General features: G+C 30.7%; 1 protein-coding gene across 1 annotated transcript in view; it reads left to right on the top strand.

Annotated features, from left to right (window-relative positions):
* The window catches only part of SLO2 (slowpoke 2), a 170,912-nt gene that overhangs the window by 114,290 nt on the left and 33,701 nt on the right, over nucleotides 1-22,921 (top strand). Inside the window, exons 3-9 of the mRNA XM_088271766.1 lie at nucleotides 11,226-11,325; nucleotides 13,230-13,428; nucleotides 15,630-15,704; nucleotides 16,374-16,457; nucleotides 17,368-17,462; nucleotides 19,036-19,219; nucleotides 21,587-21,814. Of these exons, the coding sequence (XP_088127892.1) occupies nucleotides 11,226-11,325; nucleotides 13,230-13,428; nucleotides 15,630-15,704; nucleotides 16,374-16,457; nucleotides 17,368-17,462; nucleotides 19,036-19,219; nucleotides 21,587-21,814 (965 nt within the window). The remainder of the gene's footprint in view (nucleotides 1-11,225; nucleotides 11,326-13,229; nucleotides 13,429-15,629; nucleotides 15,705-16,373; nucleotides 16,458-17,367; nucleotides 17,463-19,035; nucleotides 19,220-21,586; nucleotides 21,815-22,921) is intronic.

The raw sequence follows: 22,921 nt of genomic DNA, 5'->3' as shown, positions 1-22,921 counted from the left end.
ATTCTCGGGTTTACAACTGTAATTTTTTTGTTTTCTCTTTAAATTTTTGTCTAGCAATATGATAGTTTTACTCTTTATTTTTATTTAAGAATAGAAACCACGAAATCCATGTAAGATTTAAGAAAATTTCATAAATATAGAGTATATAAAGTTTTTAATTAGTGCTTAATAAAAAATATGTTTTTATTGGTTTTTTATTATTTGATTTTAGATTTAGAATACATATCGTGTAATATTAACATCGAATGCTGCTTATCACAAAGGGTCTTTTGTGTAAAATAATAATAAAGGAAACTTTGAAATACAGAATTGCATTTCAACGTGCTGTAAGCTTTCAATAAGATGCGTGACGCTGCGATATTGACTGTTCCTACGTACATAGATGTAATTCAACGTTGTGTAGTTATTCGTTCATCGTGAAAACTATATCTCGCTTCCAAGAATTCAATCCAAACTTTGTTGAAATCCAGTTTAATTAAGTTTTATCTCCGTCGCGTCTTCTCGTTAGTTGGAGACTATGTGTATATTTTCAGGATTAAAATGTAGATTTAAATTCTACTATCCATTTATGCATTTTTAATTTTTAAAAATTATGGGCAGTAAGAAGATATTTTTACAGGGTCTGTGTTATAAATATTAGTTATTGGGATGAAAAGTAAATTATTTGTAGAGAATTTCATCAATGGAACGTAATACTTTTTGAAAATAAAACTTAATTCTTTTAATCATTTGTTTTTACTTTAATCTTTATACTAAACCTCGAGATAAAGAGTGCTTGTTTCAAAAGTTCTTATGGTTTTAAAATTATTTAAAATATGAAGATTTTTCTTTCGGTTCGATCGGTAGGTGATCCAATCAAAAAATATCTAACATTAAGCTGTTTTCCATTAATTAGGTCACTAATTTCGTCACTTGTTCACTTTTATAAGACAATTGTTTACACAACTAATACCGTAAAAATCATCATTTGGATAAAATCCCGTCAAAAATATTATCTATAAAAAAGAAATCATACTTCCTGAAGTAGACAGACTTGATTGCATATGTCTCGTATGTACATGTATTTTCCGTGAGCCTTTTAGACAAATATAACTTTAAACAAAGCTGCCTTTAGAAGTCTGGTAATTTCATCTTATGTACCATACTGAAAATGAATTACATAAACAAAATTATGACCTGATCAAGTTAGCTCAAACTATCGTCTTTTTAGTATTAAACTTATAAATTTAAGTAACGTGATAAATTGAAAAAATTAAGCCGTGTGATTCTCAAAGATGAAGTTCTTAAAAGTTATTCGTTAACTATTCTCTCCGGAAATGATTTGACTGCTCTCCGACAAACTGATTCAAGGCAACCAGCAAATTACATTAAAGTCTTCCCAATGATGGCGATCACTTAAGCAAAGACTTCAAGGTTCTGCGTCATCCAGACCAACTCCTCCATGACTCTTATCCCGGTCCAGTTACGGATGTTGTGCAGCCATAATGTTTGCTTCATACCGGCTCCTCGGTGACCGTCAATCTTTTCCATCCTAATTATAAATGTAGTATTTTTCTCCACGATATACGTGAGCCAGAAATGAGATCATACGAAACTTGATATTCGATGAACATTCTCTATCTGATCTAGTTCCTCTGAAAACATTTTCATTTGTGACCCTATCGATCCAGGGAAAACGGTGCATTCTGCGATGTAGTCACATATTAAACTCTTGTATTCAATTCATTGTATTCATCTTAAGGGTCCAGGTTTCAGAGCCATATAGCATGCAGACCACATATATCATAAAATTGGTTAATCATTGAAGAAGAGCAATCTAATTTTATTGAACGCAACGTGAACCGCTTCAATTCTGCATTTTACTTCAGTATCTGGGTCAAGAGTCTGTGTCACCACGATGCAAAGTTATCTAAATTTGTCAACCTGTTCAAAATTAATGCCCTTCAACTGAAGGGATGATCTGAAGTAATCCAGCCATCCAAATGTCATCCACTTAGTTTCGCTGGCATTTATGGATAACTCCACTTTCTCTTCAGCTGCATCTACACTGTTAAGTAATTAATATTATGAACATTAGTTTCTAAATTGGTCCATATATATAGAACTTCCAAGAATTTGAGTAGTGTGGTTGTCAATAATGGGTAGAATAGGTGAATGTTAGACTTGTGTAAAGTGATCACTCAAACCAGCCTATGATGGTCGTCAGCCCCGTAAATGCCCAGACTTCAATATTCTTCTTAAAAAATTATTTAAAAATATCTCCTATAATTGGAGATAATCCAGATTTGTGGACAAGTATTTGGACACACTCAAAATGTTAGAAACACTTTTATATACCTTTCCTATAAATTGCTTTTTCTCTGTGAGACATCTATAATCTTATTTTAGTTGCTAGAAAGATATTGATTTAAAGCTTCAGTCACCAATTCAACGAGGGCTGTAATAAACTAGTTCAGCATTTTTCTGATAATTCCTTGAATCACTATTTAAAACGGTGCGGTGGTATGAAACATAAACGGGTAGGATCAAATCTAGAATAGGTTTAACGTGTATTATAATCCTTGTAATTTATGCAAACGCAATCAAGTCAATACAATACCAAATCAAGTCGAATCTTATTCATGAATTCAAGAAATATATTATGTTGTGTGTACAGGAGAATTTGAGTATATATACGTAAGTATAAAATAGTGCTTTTGGTTTTTGAGCAGTTGTATTAAAAAGTTGTGACAGATTTATTAAGATGGCGTTGAAATAAGACGAATTTGTGAGGAAAATTTGACGGAGTGAAAGCGAAACGAAATAATGAGAAATAAAAAAATGTATAAATATTTTTATGGTATCCTGTTAAATTGCCTGTTATTGAGGGAGACGTCGTACGAAAGTTGGGAGGTTTCTCGAATAAGAAACTATCGTTTCCTGATGCGCGTTTCTCGCCATTCACGAAAATGATTCAATAAAAATTCATTTTATTCAAAACTCGGGGAAATTGCGATTTATTTATATTTTGATATCTATCAACCCTATTTATAATATCCTTCCTTTAACAACCTTTTAAAATCTGGCATTTATGATAATTCTTTTAAAAAAGAGTTAGTGATGCAATAAAATTTATTTTCTTTTTTAATCCCTCTACGTATTCAAATGGTGCAATAGGCATTGCATCATATCGACACGGTGTAAATTTGATCGATAGCTACATAAATGTAAGGTAAAACGTCTGCGTTCCAGATTGAAGGATCGATGAATAAAATATTTTTTGAGGGATAAGCGACGATGCTGGCGGTGAAAGACATTACAGTTTTATGGGAATAGAAATTAATAAGGAAAAGGGATTGTAATAATTCAGAAAAAAAAAGATGTGTAACTGCAGCGGCTGGTATACAAAGGTGTTAATTGAGCAATAGGTTGTGTTAATTGAGTCCACCTCTATAGATTAGTGGTTAGCGCGCTAGGCTACCATGCTGGAGGTCTCGGGTTCGATTCCCAAGAGGGTCAAAATAAATATTAGTGATTTTTCAGTCTAATATTGATTTAATATGATCCTGGACTGGTACCTGAAGCGGAAGGCTGATCACTTTTCCTTCGTGTATTTAACGATCAAGATAACACTGCTTCTATACGATGCAGTGCCTTATGCACCTTTGGGGTGCGGATAAGGGTTAGAAGAAGAAGAAGAATTGAGCAAACAGGTATTTGAGAATTTATACGAGTAGCTTGAGTCAAAATGTATAAAGCAAAATGCGTAAAGCGTTGTAAACGCAGGCTCGTTAATTATTAAAAGAAAAAATAATTGTTGTATGAAATATTGATACAAATACAGAATAAAAATGATCACGTATTGCTTCTCAGTACTGCAACCATTCAATAAAGGTTTATTGACGTTAAGATATTGACTGTACTTACAAGCAGCGGTGTAAGTATTCCCTCATCGTATAGGATTGATACTTGCAGAAATGCAATTCAAACTTTATCCAATTCCAGTTTAATTAAGTTCACACTTTGTCACTTCCGTGTTACTTAATTGACTTGATACAACTCTGGCCTTAATAAGTAGTATTTCTAAAAAAAATTAACCTATGAATTACAATTTACGATTTCATCATTCTTTCCAGGGAATGCCAAAACAATAAATAAAATAACTTACAAATGTACGTATTAAAAAATCTTGCATGCACAAAAATTGGTGACCGTCCATCAAATCTCAATAAGGCAACCAATTGAAAATGTTAATTTTTTTCTCAATATTATTGATATCAAGCAAAATTATGAAAGACGTTAAGAATTTAAATGATTTAATATAAAATAATAAAAAAACTGCCGGCGAAATTCGGTTAACTGATATATGTAACTTTTTTTTAGTTAAAATAAATATAACTCCAGTGGTAAAAAACAAATATTTTTATTTACAATGTGCGATTCGTTAGAAAAGACTTTATATTAAAAAAAAACCTTACTTTCAAATCTTACATTAATGAAAATAATATATTTTGATACTTCTTGATCATTTTAATCTAAGCTAGAATGACATTTCGATGGTATTTTATGCCTTGATATCAAAAATCGGTTTTCGATCAAAAATACATACACCATCGAATAAAACTAATCATTAGTACTAAAAGTTGCATTTCTGGCGGACACACAGTTCAGTTTCCCAATGCATAAAATTAAAATATTTTGATTCCTATCAAATTTCTGATTAGTATAACTCGGTGAACGAGAAATGTGATTTTGTTCCAGTCGGAAGTAATTTAATGGGATTTATATTATATAAACAAATTTTATTCTCTAAAACTCGTGCTTGTATTGAAGTGATATTAATATCTCAAAATAGATAAAGGAGTTATCAACAAATGAACACATAAAACAGTCAATATACGGTATAGATAGGAAAATTGAAAAAAAATGGGAGTATGTGTTTTTACCTTTGGCTGGTTGTTGCGATTTTCAATATTACTTGTGATTGATAACCAATATAAGCAATTTAAATTTTTAGATATTTATGTGTTTCAAATGTCAGGGTCGTCTAAAGTTTTCAATATAAAATTGAGCGTGTGGTTAGTAATTTTAAACGTAGTTATGTTGCATGGGGAGGCTCATACAACAACATACTGAACTCAGTGAAAATAGTACAGAAAACCATAATTAAAGTTATTTTGAAAAATAAAACGTATACTTATCCAACAAAATTATTATTTAGAAAATTTTAAAATTTAAGTCCCAAATATAAATTCCATTTATTAAAAAAACGCAATTTTTCAAATACTAAAGGATGACTATTATTTAATTTTAACAAAAAAAATATCATCGAGATTCTCAAACGATATTTCTACTCCAAAACGCAACACCAAGCAATTTCAGCAAAACTTCAAATATTTGGCAATCAAACATTTCAATAAACTATAGAAATAAAAAAAATAGATGATATAAAAATACTAAAAGCTCTTTACATTTAAATCTTGAAAAAATATACAAACAAAACTGTTATATCTTTTATTATATAACATTAAACCACGGGTGTAACTCCCTTTCCAAGCACAAGAGCACAGCCTCTTTTATGGAGAGGCACAGCGAATCGAAATATAAAAGTTCTCCATTTGTATAAATGATTCAAATGTATTATGTTACAAATAAAAATGTAAATATATTAAATGAATAAAAAAAAACTTAACCCTTTATTTCATGTACACGATATTATCTTTAAAAATGATTTCTCATCTTGTATGTGAAATTATTTTCGTAAACGTATGTAATTATCTATTTAGATTTAAAAAACCTTGTTTTATAAAGTAACCTCTCAATAGTTAATCTCATGTATAATGGGAAAAACAAAACCCTGTACGGAACTTTTTTTTTAAAAGTTAACAAAACATATATTTATAAAATTAAACAGTTTTGTAAAAACTTTTTTTTTATTATAAGTACACTTTAACCAACTGGTTTCGATAATAACCTTGTCATCATCAGGGTTTCTTAAATTCTAAAACATTTAAATACTCATAGATAATTACATTTGAATACTCATAGATAATAAATTTCTCATGAATCAAATATAAGGTCTCAACAAAGAATCAGTTTGCAAGCAGAAATTTTGGCTTTGAATAAAGCATTATATTTTCTCGTAAATATTGACGTTTGTGATACAAAGTAATGTTTGATACAAAGTAACGTTTACTGTGGATATGGGCATGGATTGTAGTGTAATCCAGAATATCAATGACGAATAAATCTGGCCATACGGCTTGACATTGTACAGCTTTTAATCTTGAGTGTCTTTCAAATTCAACCATAACGCTCCGTTTGATTTCCACGTACTAAAACTTTTGATCATGTTGAGTGAAATCGCAAAGCTCGCAGTTTACGGCATAGTAAAACTGTGGGATTAATGTTTAATGTAAACAAAATTGTATACAATGTTGACAATGCCTTTGGTCATTGAAAAGGCCGAATTGAAATTCAAATAAAAAAAAACGAAATTAGAAATAGCGTTTTGATATCCATCGTGTTATAAATTTGAAACCCCGTATTGGTACGTAAGGCAGTAATGAAACAAAAATATCATCACACATTGATACGTAATACAGATATCAATAATAGACTGGAGCATAAAATTGCATCTATTTTTATTTTTATGAATGCAATTCAATCAAATCGCTGATACAACTTTTTTAACAGGACAAAGTGCATTGAAATTCAATTTAACCAGAGGGTTGAATAAAAAAAATTCCAATTTTATCAATATTTACCCATGGAAAAAGGAAACGCGATAACATTTTATTTATTCAGTAAACCGAAAAGGTAAATATGATTGCGTAATGTGTAATATAGGGATGCAGAGTATACATATTGCAAAAAGTGAAAAATCTAGTTTACTCCCGATTCTGCTTCTGTATGAATATACCATATTGTGTAAATATGTGGGAATGATGAAAAAAGTTTCAGTGTTCTATTTTGCAAAAGTGGACAAATGGCATATTTCAGTTTTGTCCAAAAAAAAATCTATCTAAGGCTTGCAGTTCTCTTGAATATTATTTTTTAGTCAGAATTGATGACAATTTACAATTATGAATTAAGAAGGTTGTCGAAAAAGTCGAAATATTAGCCATAGTTTGGTCGACAACATTGGACATTCGTATCGAGTGTCACTCACCTTAATTGATATCGAACACAAATACACGTAGAATCCCCAGAATAGCTTGTTTAGCGATGTTGCTTTGGTTTACCATATAAGCAGCTATACAAGACAGATACATACAAATATCTCTCACAATTATTTTTTTATAATTGATGATAATCAAGTTTAAACTTATTTTATACATTTTCTACAACAATGTTGGGAAGTATTAATAATTTCAATGTGTTGACTGTACGTTTGTACCCCACTTAAAAGTTTTAATTTTTAATTATAAATATTAAGTTGATAAACATTAAATAAAGAAGTGTATCAGGGATATTAATGAGGAAGTTAAGAACGCTTACTGATTGACTTATTTTGATAAAATAAGTTAATCACTGGAATTTTTATAAAAAAAATATCTCGTCAAATTATAAGCTGCTTAAAATAAAAAAAAACATGCTTTCAGGCGTCTTTTAGTATGTTTAATAATCCGGTTAGGGTCATGCAAACATCTAAATAAAAGGATCTCTGCTAAACGAAAGCTTTCTCAAACTATCGATACATGAATTTAGCCAACGCAAACATTAAGCGTTAACGAATTTATGATATTTGTAGGAGTTCAAAAAATTGAGTTGTGATTGACTTGCGTAAGTGTTGACCTGTACATGGGTTAAAACAATAAAAATTGATTACGAATATAAGAGTAAAAACCTTTAAAAATGTCATTAAAAGCACTTCATACACCGGTAAAAATAGATGAGTCGTATTTTTTTACAGTGATTAAAAAGCTGGATTGAAGAACAGATCACTGTTGGGCTCGGATCGAACCATGTCATATATTTCATGTACATGATTGAAAGCGAAATTCGTTATCTCAGTGGGCTATTCCGACATGTACCGTGATATGTACAACAATGATGGCCGGCCAGTATTCACTCTGTCCCGGTTTACTTGTGTCCTCTGATGCTGTCAATATACGGGCTATGTACACACTCATATATATAGTTCGGGTAACAAAAGGATATCCAAGCGTATTGAGCACTAAAATGTTTTGCATGATTAAATTGTACGTACACACATACATCCTAGCTTAGTTTCAAATCGAATTTTATGTAATTATGTGAATACCTTTGCCTCTGGTATGTGAACGCTTATTTAAATAATTTTAAACATGTAGGCATATCCAAAATTCATGATATATATAAAACTAATCCTTTTGGCACAGACGTTTCTAAAGTATTATTTTTCAAACCCGCAAAGCCTCTATTTTAGAGGCTTGTCTGGAGATAAAAAAGGAAGGAAAGGGAAAATAGACGTGTAAAATACATTGCAAAGACCCAGACTAATTGAAAATAAATTTTTCTTGAATTCATTTTACAATCGGCGGGATCGAACCCGCAACGCCAGTTTCGCATTCGAGCGTCTACTCGACTACGCCTGTGCCTGTTTTATTGGTTTTATTAGACACGAAAGCGTTAAAACATCTGTACCAAAATCAAAATCAAAGATTAGGTACCAATGATATTAGTTAACAAAATAAAATAGTAATGAGCATCATTACTCGGAAATATCGTCGTTTGAGGGTGAAATTTCAAGGAGATGTCTAGGCACTTTTCGTTACACGAGAGAGAAGAAAGATATAACATAAGGAGAAACAGAAAAAGGGCTATATATTCCAACGCCACGAGAGTGAAGCAAAAAAACGTGACGTTACACAAGACAAAGTGATAGAATAAGATAGTGTCGCGCATGCTAGCGTTGAAGATGTAAACGTCAGACGCTATTTATAAACAATTGTGATACCTGCGAAGCATTGTGAAAGTGATATCTATCATTATATTTTGCGATAATTTACGTTTATGAATATGTTGTGTTGTTGCATTTCTATTGAGATGCTTTCTCTTTTTGTCTCTCAAACTAAATCTCTTATAAATTTTTCGTGATTTGATGAAATCTCTAGTAGTTAAATTAATAATGTCATAGAAATTTCATTTCTTTCGCGGTTATTGTAAATTTATTTTACATTGAAATGAAACAAAAGTTTCAGTAAAACATCTTGTTTTTTTTTTGTTGTTGTTAATTTGAGAAGGTATGCAGGTTTGTTAAAATACGAGATATGTACCATATCGCTCACTCCTTTCAAGAACGTCATAAATCAAAAACCGTAAATTTTTAGTTATGCATATTTTCAGAATGCCTAGAAAATGTACTAAATCCCAGCAAAAGAGGCATATTTTTAACTTAATATTCACCCGCTACAGGGCAGAAAGTGTTTTTTTGCATTTTGAATAAAATGTATTGTTTAATTATTTTTTTAAATATACTAAATATTTTTCAAATGGAGAAAAAACCTTCAGGTTTTACCTAAAAAGATCTGTTGCATGGTAAAAAGTTCAGTAAGTGTCTTGATATTTATTTTTAATATATTGTATTATATTTTCAAACTTTAAAAACGTTCTCCTGAAAAATCAAGTTTTTTGATTTATGACGTTCTTGAAAGGAGTGAGCGATATGTAATACGCATTAAAGAAAAAATAAAAGGTTTTAGAGATGTAAGTTTTATGGAGGCGTAAGCGTCTGGAACTAAGAAGTGTCTTTTAAGGAGGTGTTTGGGTTTAAAATGTGTCTAGATTTAGTTGTCCGGCTTTACGAGCAAATAAAGCAGTTTGATCAAATCACAAAATGTTAACAAAGTTTTGCTGACAGTACTGAAAAGTGTATTCAAGTTAAGTTTTAGTTTCAAAGTGTATTTAAAGGTTAATACGGTCCATGTTTCTTCTAACGTGTTGGAGAAATATTTGGGTAATGAAAATGCCTACTTTAAAGGTAGTTTACATTTCGCTCACTCCTTTCAAGAACGTCATAAATCAAAAAACTTGTTTTTTCAGGAGAATGTTTTTAAAGTTAAAACATAAAATACAATGTATTAAAAATAAATATCAAGCCACTTATTTAACTTTTTACTATGCAACAGATCTTTTAAGGTAAAACCTGAATATTTTTTCTCCATTTGAAAAATATTTATTATATTTAAAAAAAATAATTAAACAATACCTTTTCTTCAAAATGCAAAAATAACACTTTCTGCCCTGTAGCGGGTAAATATTAAGCTAAAAATACGCCGTTTTTTGCTGGGATATAGTACATTTTCTGGGCATTACGAAAACATGCACAACTCAAAATTGACGATTTTTGATTTATGACGTTCTTGAAAGGAGTGAGCGATATTTTAGCGCCTATTAATACCTGGTTTTTGCATCCGATTGGTTTTTGAAAAAAAAAATTAAATGGAGGTTGGAATGTTTAAAAGATCTACGAAACTTTATTTGGAAAATTATGTTGCAGTCATCGCGTACCTACTATTGTAAATTTACATTTTACTTTGTAAAAACCATTATTCGTTTTAATCTATTGTGATAAGAGTTTCGATGTATTCCGCCTCTTTTATTAAACAACGGTGTTTGAAAATGATGCATCAAAGCACGTGCCATTTTAGAATTTTACAAAAAGTGGTATTTACCTTATGTAATTTAAATGTAAAATGGATAGATATTACTTAGCGAAGTCTTCTACTACATAAACAGGGTGATCTTAGGCAAAAGCTCAAATCTAAAAGTTTGAATTTGATCTTCATAGGTTATGTATAAAATATATTAGTATGCATACTCGTATATAAATAAATTATTGCAAAATAGCAATACTTCTTAAATCATACAAAATAGTAGAACCGTAGTTTATTGCCATAAAATTAAAAATATTTTTAAAATTTATAACATCAGTGTAAAAATTGACAAAAAATGCCCTTTTTGCACAGGTTTATATTCATGTGTGATATTAAGTTTTTAGAAGTAAAAATGGATTTCATTATTTTTAAAAACTTTACCTTTTAAGAAACAGTTCTACAAAAAAGTTATTTTTATGAAAACATAAAGTAGGTATGGGCCAATACTATGCCAATCTAAATCTATGGAATTTAATTAATAAAATACGTAGCCTTAAAACGTCAGTACTCCTATCAACACTTAGTATAGAAGTAAAGAAGAAGAAGAAATTATAGTCTTGAGTTAAGTTTGAAAAAACGGAAAATAAATGAAGTCTTTTTTTCCAGGTCTACGCATCAGGATAGCCAATTTGTTTTTCAAATTGCTAACATGCTTCCTGTACATATTCCGAGTAATGGGGGAGGGAGACCCAAAGTACGCAACGTGGTAAGTTCATTAGTTTTTAAATTAAATTTTATCCAATTTCTTTTTACTTGGTTCTGGAGTTATTCCATCTTAAAATTTTAGGCCGTAAATATAAGTCACAGAACGATCATTATTTTTTATTTTATTACAATGCAGTATTAAATTTTTATTAATTTCACAAATTCACGGTAAAAATTAAAAGTAACAAATTAATTTTATCAGCACAATCAGCTACCATACAAGAGGTCCCGGGTTCGATTCCTAGGGGGGGAGCTTGAATAAATGTACATGATTTTTTCATTCTATTATTTATTCAATATTACCCTGGACTGGAAGCGGAGGGCTGATTAGCTTTCCTTCATGTGCAAACGATCTAGATTGTAGATAACACTGCGTTCATATCATATCATCATTCAGTGCCCTATGCACCATCAGGTGCGGATGAGGGTTTGATGATTATTTAAACTAACCCGCTTATGGTTTTGAAGAAGTAAAATATGAATATAAAACGTCAGAAGGATATTTTCCTTATTGTCGGCATAAGAAATATGAATTGAGAGTCATCATTTTTTTTTGTTTTTCGGAAATGATTAATGGTAAACTAATTATTTGTAAAGGTACCTCAACTTGAGATGAATAATCTTTCGTTTTATTAGAAATATGATGGAAGTCTGTGCGTCTCAGGACCTACGACCTGGAATTTGGCTGGCTTAAGTGATTCTCTTTTACGCTTGTGTAAACGGTCTTAAATCTCTTTCCCATGTGTGTACAATTCAATAAATTTGACTTCACTAATTTCAAGCGATACAACTAGCCATACATACAGATTTCATCTTATTTTATGTAAAAATTTAATCTTAAGTTGGAACACTTGGAATATTGATATATTATCCATAGGGTGAAAAATCAGTGTCTGACATTTTAAATAATAGTAAAAGAGCTATTTGAAATCAGTTCGTTTCGTTTGTGAAAAAGTTATGGCTATGGTGCATAAAATACCGGGTACTATTCTCGAGGGATGAAAATAATTATTAGTGATTTTCTAACCGTTACAAATATTTAATATTACCTAAAACTAGTTCCTGAAGTATATGATTGAGCATGTTGCCTCAATGTTATAATGATTAAGTGTCACGATATTACAGAGATGAATTTTTGAAATCTTACTAGATGTCTTCTAGATCTTACTAGATACAAAGGCCTCGACTACAATACTTACGCGATAGCTCTCATAGCTCTATCATTTACTTCAACTGCGTTGAGGAGAATGTATTCAAAATATAGAATGAAATACCTTTATTTTATTTTCAATATTATAAATATTTAAAGCATTTCCTTTGTGGTTAGTCATTTTAGCTTATTTATTTTTTACAAAAATGTTAATAATATTAGTATATAACCACTCACTGAGATTTTTATGTCCACCGGTTTCGAGACGTACGGTTTGAATTGGATATTGACGATTGATCGATATCCAATTCAAACACCACCTACTCCTTTCATTCTACGAGTGTATGAGCTGGTTTATTGATATGTGTAACTCTAGTGCATGTTTAATCTCGGCTCGTAACGCATATTTATGCTGAAAAAAATTAAGTGCATGTTAGTCTTCGGGTCGACCAAAAATCGCATGTGTTAAACATTTTGTGTAGTTTTAAGTGTGTAAATCGTGCTATGGTGGCGAAGGGTGATATTGTTTGCATGCTGTGGTAGTGATTGTTCTGACGAAGAGACGGGTACGTCTCAAAACCGCTAGACATAAAAATCTCAGTGAGTGGTTATATACTAATATTATTAACATTTTTGTACAAAATAAATAAGTACCTTTATTATATTTAAACAGATAAACATAGTTATTCTATGAACGAAAAAAATGGTTTTAATTAATGACGTAAGAAATGAAGAGTAAAAATATTTTTTTATAGCTATGGGTGCGAGGCCGGCAATACATCAATGTTGGAACTGTCGGCGAAGCTGACCCAGGAGGAGTTTCAGGAGCGCCCCGTAATCAACTGGGAAGCCATCATGTGGGTGAATCGCTCCATTGGATTGTGGATAGTTCAAGTGATCCTGGCTATGATATCTCTTACAGAGTCCATGCTCCTGGCATATCTCAGCTACAAGGTGAGTAAACATATTTACAAACGCGTTTTCTGCGTTTCTGTTAAGTATGGTATATAATAATAAAAGAAAAACTACAATTTTTTGTAATAGTACGGTTCTGTAATGCAACTAGGTGAATGGCTGACTTCGAAACTGAAGCTGTAGGGTCAATTTTTGATTTATTAAAATGAAAGACAGAATTCAGAATACTCATTTGGCATCATTTTTTAGTTACGTTCAAACTCATTTAAAATTAATTTCAAATACGGTGTTTGAAAATGATGTGGAGTGCATCGAAACATATAGATACAAACTCCTTTCAAGAACGTCATAAATCAAAAAACTTGATTTTTCAGGAAAACATTTTTAAAGTTTAAAAATATAATGCAATGTATTAATAATAAATATCAAGCCATAAATTGAAGTTTTTACTGTACAACAGATCTTTTTAAATAAAATGTGAAGGTTTTTTCTCCATTAAAAAAATATTTAGTGCATTTGAAAAATAGTTAAACAATACCTTTTCTTCAACATGCAAAAACAAAACTCTCTGCCCTGTAGCGGGTAAATATTAAGTTAAAATATGCCGTTTTTGCTGATATATATAGTACATTTTTTGGGCATTCCGAAAACATGAAATTGAAACATTGGACACAAATTGTAAAACAACTGAAAATTTACGATTTTTTTATATTTGACGTTGTTGAAAGGAGTGAGCGATATGTCACAATAGATTTGAAAACAGTGGTATTATTATTTATCAAGTGAAATTTCAACTCGAAATGAATAGATAATTGCAAACTGATAGCTGAATAAATTAATGAATGTAGTAAGTTTGTTTGACTATTATGGAGAGTGCTGTGCATGTGCATGATTTTCAATCCAATATTTATTTCATATCACCTGGATCGGAGAATTGCACACACTGCCTTAATGTTACTAACGGTGAAGAAAATACTGCGTCAATACTTTATTCTCAGTTGGTGTGCGAATAAGGCTTAGAAGCAGATTACTTTTGAATTTTCTACGCAATACAAAGTTTCTTTGGCTTCAATATTCCTGATCGAGATACTTGAACTTTTTGGAAAGGTTCATAAGGTTTCCTACTTTATGTTTGCGGTAAAATTTTATGCTGTCGTAAAGTGTATACTGCGAAACTCTGCGAAAAGATTTGTGCTATGTACGTCACTACTTCAATTATTCACCCCCTTCCCTTTCCAGTCACAAGGTTACATTATGCTAATATTTAAATAACGGATATAAATCGCTAGATATAATGTATTTGTATTAGAATTTTTACCAGGTACCTACTTGTTATTTTTGTATAACTATTGAGATATGATTACGTAGAAACTTCTTCCGTAAGGGACTCTTATACTTTAGATGTAGATTATCTTATTTTAGCGCAGTGGTCGGCAAATTTAACCCAAAGAGCTGAATTTGCACATAACAACGATTAAAGTTTTTCTTGAGAGCTAAATCTGTTTGCAATTATATTCACCTTTAAGATAATATAATTTAAAACCTTTATTAAATAACGGGGTACGGCTAATAAAACTTGATTTCACACTATATAACGATATTTTTAATTGTCATTGTAATGGTCAGCACGCTCGGCTACCGTTCTGGAGGTCCCGGGTTCGATTCCCAGGGGGGGGCAAATAAATGTAAGTGATTTTTTCACTGTAATATTTATTCAATATTACCCTGGACTGGTACCTGAAGCGGAGGGCTGATAACCTTTCCTTCATGTGCAAACGATCAAGATAACACTGCGTTTATATGAAGCAGTGCCCTATGCACCATTGGGGTGCGGATAAGGGTTTTATTATTTTATTAAGTTATACATAACACTTACAGCGAATAATGTCCTTGCACCTCCTTTGAATGTTCGATCAAGTCAGGTTTGTTTGTCGTTATTTTAAGCACGTTTCCAGGTTTTCATCGATATGAAAATTTCTTAGTTTGCTTCCTTTCTGCGGATATTTTTGCCGGAGCTCCACTTAAAAGGTCAAAGAATCGCATGTGGCTCCCGACCTATACAACGTATATAAGTATTAGTAATTTACTTATATCACTTAAATTGGTACATATTGTCACTGTATCAGTGATGTCATTAACGGTGACATTTTTTTACGTTTTTCTACGCCATCTGAATACCTTTTAACTCCAATTCAAGATTTTGAAGGCAGCGCAGGATTGATCATTTTGATAATTTACAGGGAAATGTCTGGCAGCTAGTAATGTCATTTCACTTCATTCTCGAATTGGTCACCACGGTACCGTTCGCCATTACTGTAAGTATTTTCGGACCAACATATGGAGTAAGTTTTGGATAAGATTTTATATGATCAAATGGGATATGTTAAGACAACTAATAATTAGTGTTCTACATATATACAATACTTTACTTCAAATGGGTAAATTTATCAAATAGCTAAGTCATTCAGCCGAAATAACATCAATGGCTTGTATTTTACAATCCTCTTTTATAATTCTAATACACTTCAGTTATTGGAATATGTTTATTTAACCAAAAAACACTTTATGTAAAAATTAGGAGAAATATTTTTCACGGTTAAAATCAAAGGATCACAAGATACAAATAAAAAAAGTCAAAAATCACAAAACACTGGTGTAAAAAATATTTGAGAGTTATTTATTTATTACATTTTACAATAGGTACTTTATTTATTACTTTTTACAATACATTATTTTATTTTTTGCAATATGAAAAATCCCCATAGATTAGTGTAAAGTTTATCACGATTATCTTTACGATATGTGTCACTTTTGTCGGCGTACAAGTATATATAATAGAACTATGTTAATTTTACAGCCTTGTTATAAATTCATGCTTTTTTTAAATTTATCTTTCACTTGAAAATTTAAAAAAGTTAAGACGCTGTTCTTATTTTATATTAAATTGTATTTCTATCATGTATTCTACACTAATATATTTTTAGTTACTGTACCCACCATGGAGAAATCTCTTCATTCCTGTATTCCTGAACTGCTGGCTAGCCAAGCGGTCTTTGGGCAATATGTTTGTAAGTATTTTATATAATTAACTAAACACTACACCGCTTCCTCGCAGGGGTAGGCAGAGAGAGAGAGAGAGAGAGAGAGAGAGAGAGAGAGAGTAGAATGCCGCACCATTCTGACTTTTCAAGCATTATTCGCCTTTTCCACATAAATGCATTCCCTCATACGTACCCGTGCATTATTCCGACTTCTGACTAAACCGCTTTCAAGTATTTGACATACCTGATGTATATGTACAAATGTTGTTTATAAACATGTTTTTTTAATCTACTTGATGACTTGTTTTATACCACTTGAGTATTATATTGTTACGACTAGTTTTCCTCGTTGTAATGCGAAGTTTTCCTCGGTCTTCTTCAGCTTTTATTTCCACCATCATAAGTATCAGAAGTATCCGTTTATTATATTTTATTTTTATTTTTATTTTATTGGATGGGAGAACAACAGTTACAATATATGATACATCAGAATACAAAAAATACAATCATGAGTACCAATTACAGTTCTTCACAAGTATACATAAGAGAAGTCTATATAAAGAAAGAAACATGAGACAAGGATGGGATAAAGAGAAAAGGAGATGGCAGTGATAGGAAAAGAAGAAAAGGAAAGGACAGGGAATAGAATTACCTTTTTAGGTTTATAAGATTTCGAACAATTTAGCTTTAAAGTTTGAAAGATTGGAGTAGAACATATCAAGGTGGGTACAAAATTCATTGAATTTCCCACAACTCGATAAATAAAAGAATTTTTTAAATAGTTCTTTGATGGTGCTGGATTATAAAAAGGATGAATTTGTCTATTGATTCTAATTGGACAATGTAAAGGTGTTTTGATGTTATAATTTACAAAATAGGTACATAATATATGAAATCCAGACAAACTGTAAAAAGGAACTTAATTTTTTTATTTCAGAATGACTTGCACAGGGCAATGCAGAAATCCCAATCTGCATTATCTCAACAACTCATGATCCTGTGCGCTACCCTGATGTGTCTAGTATTCACAAGGTAAAACTTGATATTCTCTGATATATCTTTGATTTATTTTGTGGAAATATTTTTTTTTATTTGGAAATTTAACAGAGCATTACAATAAATACATTTATATTATTTTTTGACATCTCATCAAAGATGAAGAAGAATATGGAAGTCTGGGCATTTACGGGGCTGACGACCGTCATAGGCTGGTTTAAGTGATCACTTTACACAAGTGTAACATTCACCAATTCTACCCATTATTGACAACCACACTACTCAAATTCTTGGAAGTTCTATATATATGAACCAATATATATATCTGCTTAATAAGAAGCTGCTTAATAAAAAATTCTTTACATCTCACCAATAGATGTCTCTAGTGAAGTTCTAGTGATTCAAGAACAAGGTTTTTAAATTGGTTCATATATATAGAACTTCCAAGAATTTGAGTAGTGTGGTTGTCAATAATGGGTAGAATTGGTGAATGTTACACGTGTGTAAAGTGATCACTTAAACCAGCCTATGACGGTCGTCAGCCCCGTAAATGCCCAGACTTCCATATTCTTCTTCATCTTTGATGAGATGTCAAAAAATAATATGAAAATAACTCATGTAATTGGAGATAATCCAGAATTTGTGAACAAGTATTTGGACACACTCAAAATGTTGTAAATACATTTAAATTGATGAGTAACAAAAAACTTGTTTTTGTACCATTCCAGTTACAAAATTTCACATTTGTTATTTAATATAAATACCTGGAAGAGGAACGGGAAGGAGGGAAAGGAGAAAAATCAAAGAGCAAAGCTCAAGTCGCTATGTGAAAATAGGGACACATCACGATATGAATATCGACTAACTATATCTCAGTGCTGACCATGTCGAGTAGAACATATCAAAATTCCTATATTCATCGTTGACCAATTTTGAAGATTTAATTAACTACAATATATTGACGATGAATTAATAATAAAATTATTTAACTTTAGATATTTTATAACACATACTTTTTTAAGACCTCAAATAAAGAATTGAATTTTAGCAAAGCCATTCCGCAATAATCAATTGTCGCAAATCGTGTATGTAAATGTATGAAACAATATTTAAATTTCAGAGACTGATTGAAGACGCTAAAATCTCTCTTGTTGCAATTACTTTATTTGATTAATTAAGCGTCCGGCTGCGCTAAAAGCCGGTAGTCACATACATCCAATTTTTTTAGAATAAATATTGGATTTTTTTCGTTTTTAGAAACAATAATGGAGTTTAAAATAATAAAAAAAAACAAACTTTTTACCTATTCATAACTCGTTTCTTTTCAAAACCATATATTAATTTCAAAGAAAAGCTTGCTTTTTCAGTATAAAAATGGCATTTTAAGACGAAAAAAAATTATTACGTCAAATGCAATATAAGTTCAAAGAAAATTTAGTTGCGATTTAACGTATGTGGGGCCTTAAGCGCGAGTTTGGTATGCCCTTAAGTGTTGAGATTGACCGTAAAGTATGAAAAAATGAATGGATCTGTCAAAATAAATAATACAATACTCGTTGTTTTCAAAGGCGTGAGATAGATAATTATCTTTTTATGTTTTCCTTTTTAGCGTGTGTGGACTCCAGCACTTCCAACGAGCTGGTCACCGTCACCTGAACTTGTTTCAGTCCACCTACTTTGTAGTTGTCACTTTCTCGACTGTGGGATATGGTGACTTGGTTCCTGATATTTGGCCCACTCAGCTCTTCATGATTATCATGATTTGCGTTGCTCTGATTGTACTCCCGACCCAGGTATGTATCACTACGTGTATAAGTAAATATATATATATATATATATATATATATATATATATATATATATATATATATATATATATATATATATATATATATATATATATATATATATATATATATATATATATATATATATATATATATATATATATATATATATATATATATATATATATATATATATATATATATATATATATATATATATATATATATATATATATATATATATATATATATATATATATATATATATATATATATATATATATATATATATATATATATATATATATATATATATATATATATATATATTTATAAATATATGTATATATAAATATATAAACATATATATATATAATGATAAAAGAAACAATTGTTTTTATACAACTTAAGTTTATTAATGACTACTAGTTTCGGAAGCTAAACTTCCATCGTCAGGTCTGAATAATAACTAAAATACAAAATAAAAAGTGTTCTATAAATAAGGAGAGGGGTAAGAATTAGAAAGAGGGGGTTAGTCAAGGGGTGGAGTTTGAAAACAAAGGAAAAATGGAAAGCAAAGGTGAAGAATTTTAAAACAATATATTATTTAATGAGTTGTTGTTAGAAATTAGTTTTTTTTTGGATTTGTTAATTTTCTAAATAATTTATAATTTGGCCTTTATGTGGTACAAGGAGTAATAATTTTAATTTATGAGAGTGGAATGAGTGATTTGTATCTATTATGTTATTTGCAAATTCCGAAAATAATTAGTAACAAGACCGCTACGATGTTCTTTAATTCATCTTTAAATTTCTCACGGTTTGGCCTATTTAATTTTTATCAATTTAAGTATGTATTTTTGATTATGACTTGTTTGAATAATCAAAAGTATATTTTCCTGTATTGTTCAAGATTAACCTTCAACGTTATGTGGAAACTTTTCTCCTACGCCTCAAGCACTTCGGTCTGATTGAGGTAAAATGACGAAATCAAATAGTAAATTGAGAATTATTATTCGATGTTCCAGCAAGGAAAATAAATGGTGACGGAGCATGGGGTGGATGTAGAAAAACTTTTCCACAAGTTTTTTTTTTGTAATGGTAGATGTGTGTCGATATATATTTTGTAAGGCTATTTTTGTGAGAAAAAATGTTTAATGACATCTGTAAATAATATTTTATTTTATCATATAAATGTAAACATTATTATTTGATTTGTATGCATGTATGTGTACATGTATACACCTTTACGTGTCGGCTGTGCTTACATATATTATTTTTCTCTTTTATAAATTTAACTTTAATTTTATTTGGTTAAAACATTTTTTTGGTTTTTGGTTTTGTATGAACTTCGTGCCGCATTTTATTTAATTTTTAATTATCTTCCTACGGTTAGCAAAATTGCGATAATATTTAGAGCTTTTGTTGTGTTGTCTTGTAAATGTGGGAGAAGTAAATTTACTTTCTTTTTTATTATGTTATTTTGTATTTATGACTCCCTGTTGGAATAAATGAAATAAATCAAACTAGACATTTTTGAATTGAAAAGTTGTTTTGCGAGGTTGAAAAACGAGTTTAGATTACAAAACGTCTTTCAATACGCTAAAAAACAATATGCTCCTTATTTTATCTTTGGATTTCATTCCATATAAATCGCATTATTATGGTCTTCGTCCTCTCAAATAAAATAAGATTTCATGTCAACAACAATTAAATTTGATGTACAGTTTACTATGAAAATTTCAATAAATATTTACAACTTATCTATATAACTCAAATTATCAATTTAAAATAAATTATTGATTTTTATTGACGCCTAAATAAAACACTTTTTATTTATTGTTAAGCACTTAAAATACGAAAGATCAATAGCTTATATTTATTTTAAGGATGTAGCAAATAAGGGTTTTATTTTGAGGTTAGAAAGTAAACTTACTAACAAACTAACCATCACGACGGTTCAGCGCAGGGGTAGGCAGAGAAAACAGAATTCTATATTACTCTGTCTTTGCAAATATTATTCGTCTCTTCCACATATTATACATGCATCACCTCATTTTTTATTATAATAGGTCAAGGGGTCTTGCATCCCTAATGTAACTGCGACTATATTAGGTCTATTGTGACCTCTCTCTGCGTTATAGCTCACTCTTAAGACCTATGTGAGTCAGTGAGCTGTTGTTTTCCAAATGAACAAAATAATCACTAAAATAGTTGTTTTTCAAATGATCAAAATAATCACCAATAAGAATGTTGTTTTTCAAATGAACAAAATAATCACCAATAAGAGTGTTGTTTTTCAAATGAACAAAATAATCACCAATAGGGCTGTTGTTTTTCAAATGAACAAAATAATCACCATCTCATTCATAGTTCGAGCAGTTGGCCTTCACATGGATGGAGAGGCAGAAACTGGGAGGATCTTATTCCTCCCACCGAGCCCAGTCCGAGAAGCATGTTGTCGTCTGCGCCACAACCCTTCAGGCTGATACTATCATGGACTTCCTCAACGAGTTCTATGCCCATCCCCTTCTGCAAGACTTCTACGTCGTACTCCTGTCTCCGATGGAGCTCGATACAACCATGCGCATGATTCTCCAGGCAAGACTTTATTATTTATGTATGCTGTAAATGAAATATGCTTTGCGTTTAAAAACAACTGTTTATAGATGTACACGTATAAATGTATGTATAGCATACAGGATAAACGGAGAGATATTGAAACCTGACCAAAGTTATTGGCAAACTTATTCATTTCGTTCATCTACCTTATATGAGTACATTCCCGCTGATTATTTCGACTCCTCACCCTTTTCAAGTACACTTGAGTCTCTTTTTATGCGATTGATACGTTCTACGGGGAGTAAATATTTGCATAAAAAAAGAGTTGAACTACATACAAAACCGGGAGATAGGTTCCATTATTTAAAAAAAACGCATAACTTCAAATCAATATGATAGAATGTACAAAAATTCGTAAAAAAAAAGTTTGTAAAAAATCAAAAAAAAAAACAAAAGCACTTTTTCCTTAATTTAATATCCACATATGGGAAATTGTTTTTGAGATACATCTTCAATCCAAATTACAAGTGCTATATCTGTTTTTTCCAAAAAAGTATCTCTTGAATACGATGTAAGATTTGAGCTTAACTTTGTGCCAGTGCACAGTTTAACGGTTGTAACCTGCACTATAATTTTTAGATTTTTTTTGTGTGAATTTGTATAAAAAAATACTTGAGCTACATACAAAATAAGGGATAGGTTCTATTACTTTTGAAAATCGCATAACTTCAAAATCGCATTAAAAAGATCCTCATAAAAACAGACACAAGTGTATTTGACATACTCAATCATGCCAAGTTTTTCTCGGTCTGCCTCATCTATTTTTTGAGCGCCCTTGACGTAGTATTTTACAAAAATATTTATTTATGAATTATTCAAAATGATAACTATTATTTTAACACATGGCAAATAAACAAGCGTTGACTCCTGGCTGGTGTCGTTCAGACGAGAATTGCCAACGAATTGTCACCAAGATGTCTTGAGAGGTGCGACCTGATGCTCTTTAAAACAGGCTACCTTGATAGGCTCTCAAAAAGCATGCGTAGCACGCGGTTAAAACAATTTAATCGCCTTTTCTTGAAGACAGGTGTAACTATTGATTTTTATATATTTTATGTTTTCTCGTTCCTCACGAATTTAAACCAC

This window comes from Brachycentrus maculatus, unplaced genomic scaffold, assembly GCF_059751285.1.
Source record: "Brachycentrus maculatus isolate JH-2025_06_01 unplaced genomic scaffold, ASM5975128v1 h1tg000029l, whole genome shotgun sequence".
In the NCBI taxonomy this organism is placed as follows: domain Eukaryota; kingdom Metazoa; phylum Arthropoda; class Insecta; order Trichoptera; family Brachycentridae; genus Brachycentrus; species Brachycentrus maculatus.
Note: the sequence above shows the minus strand (reverse complement) of the source record. Positions and strands in the feature narration are given on the sequence as shown.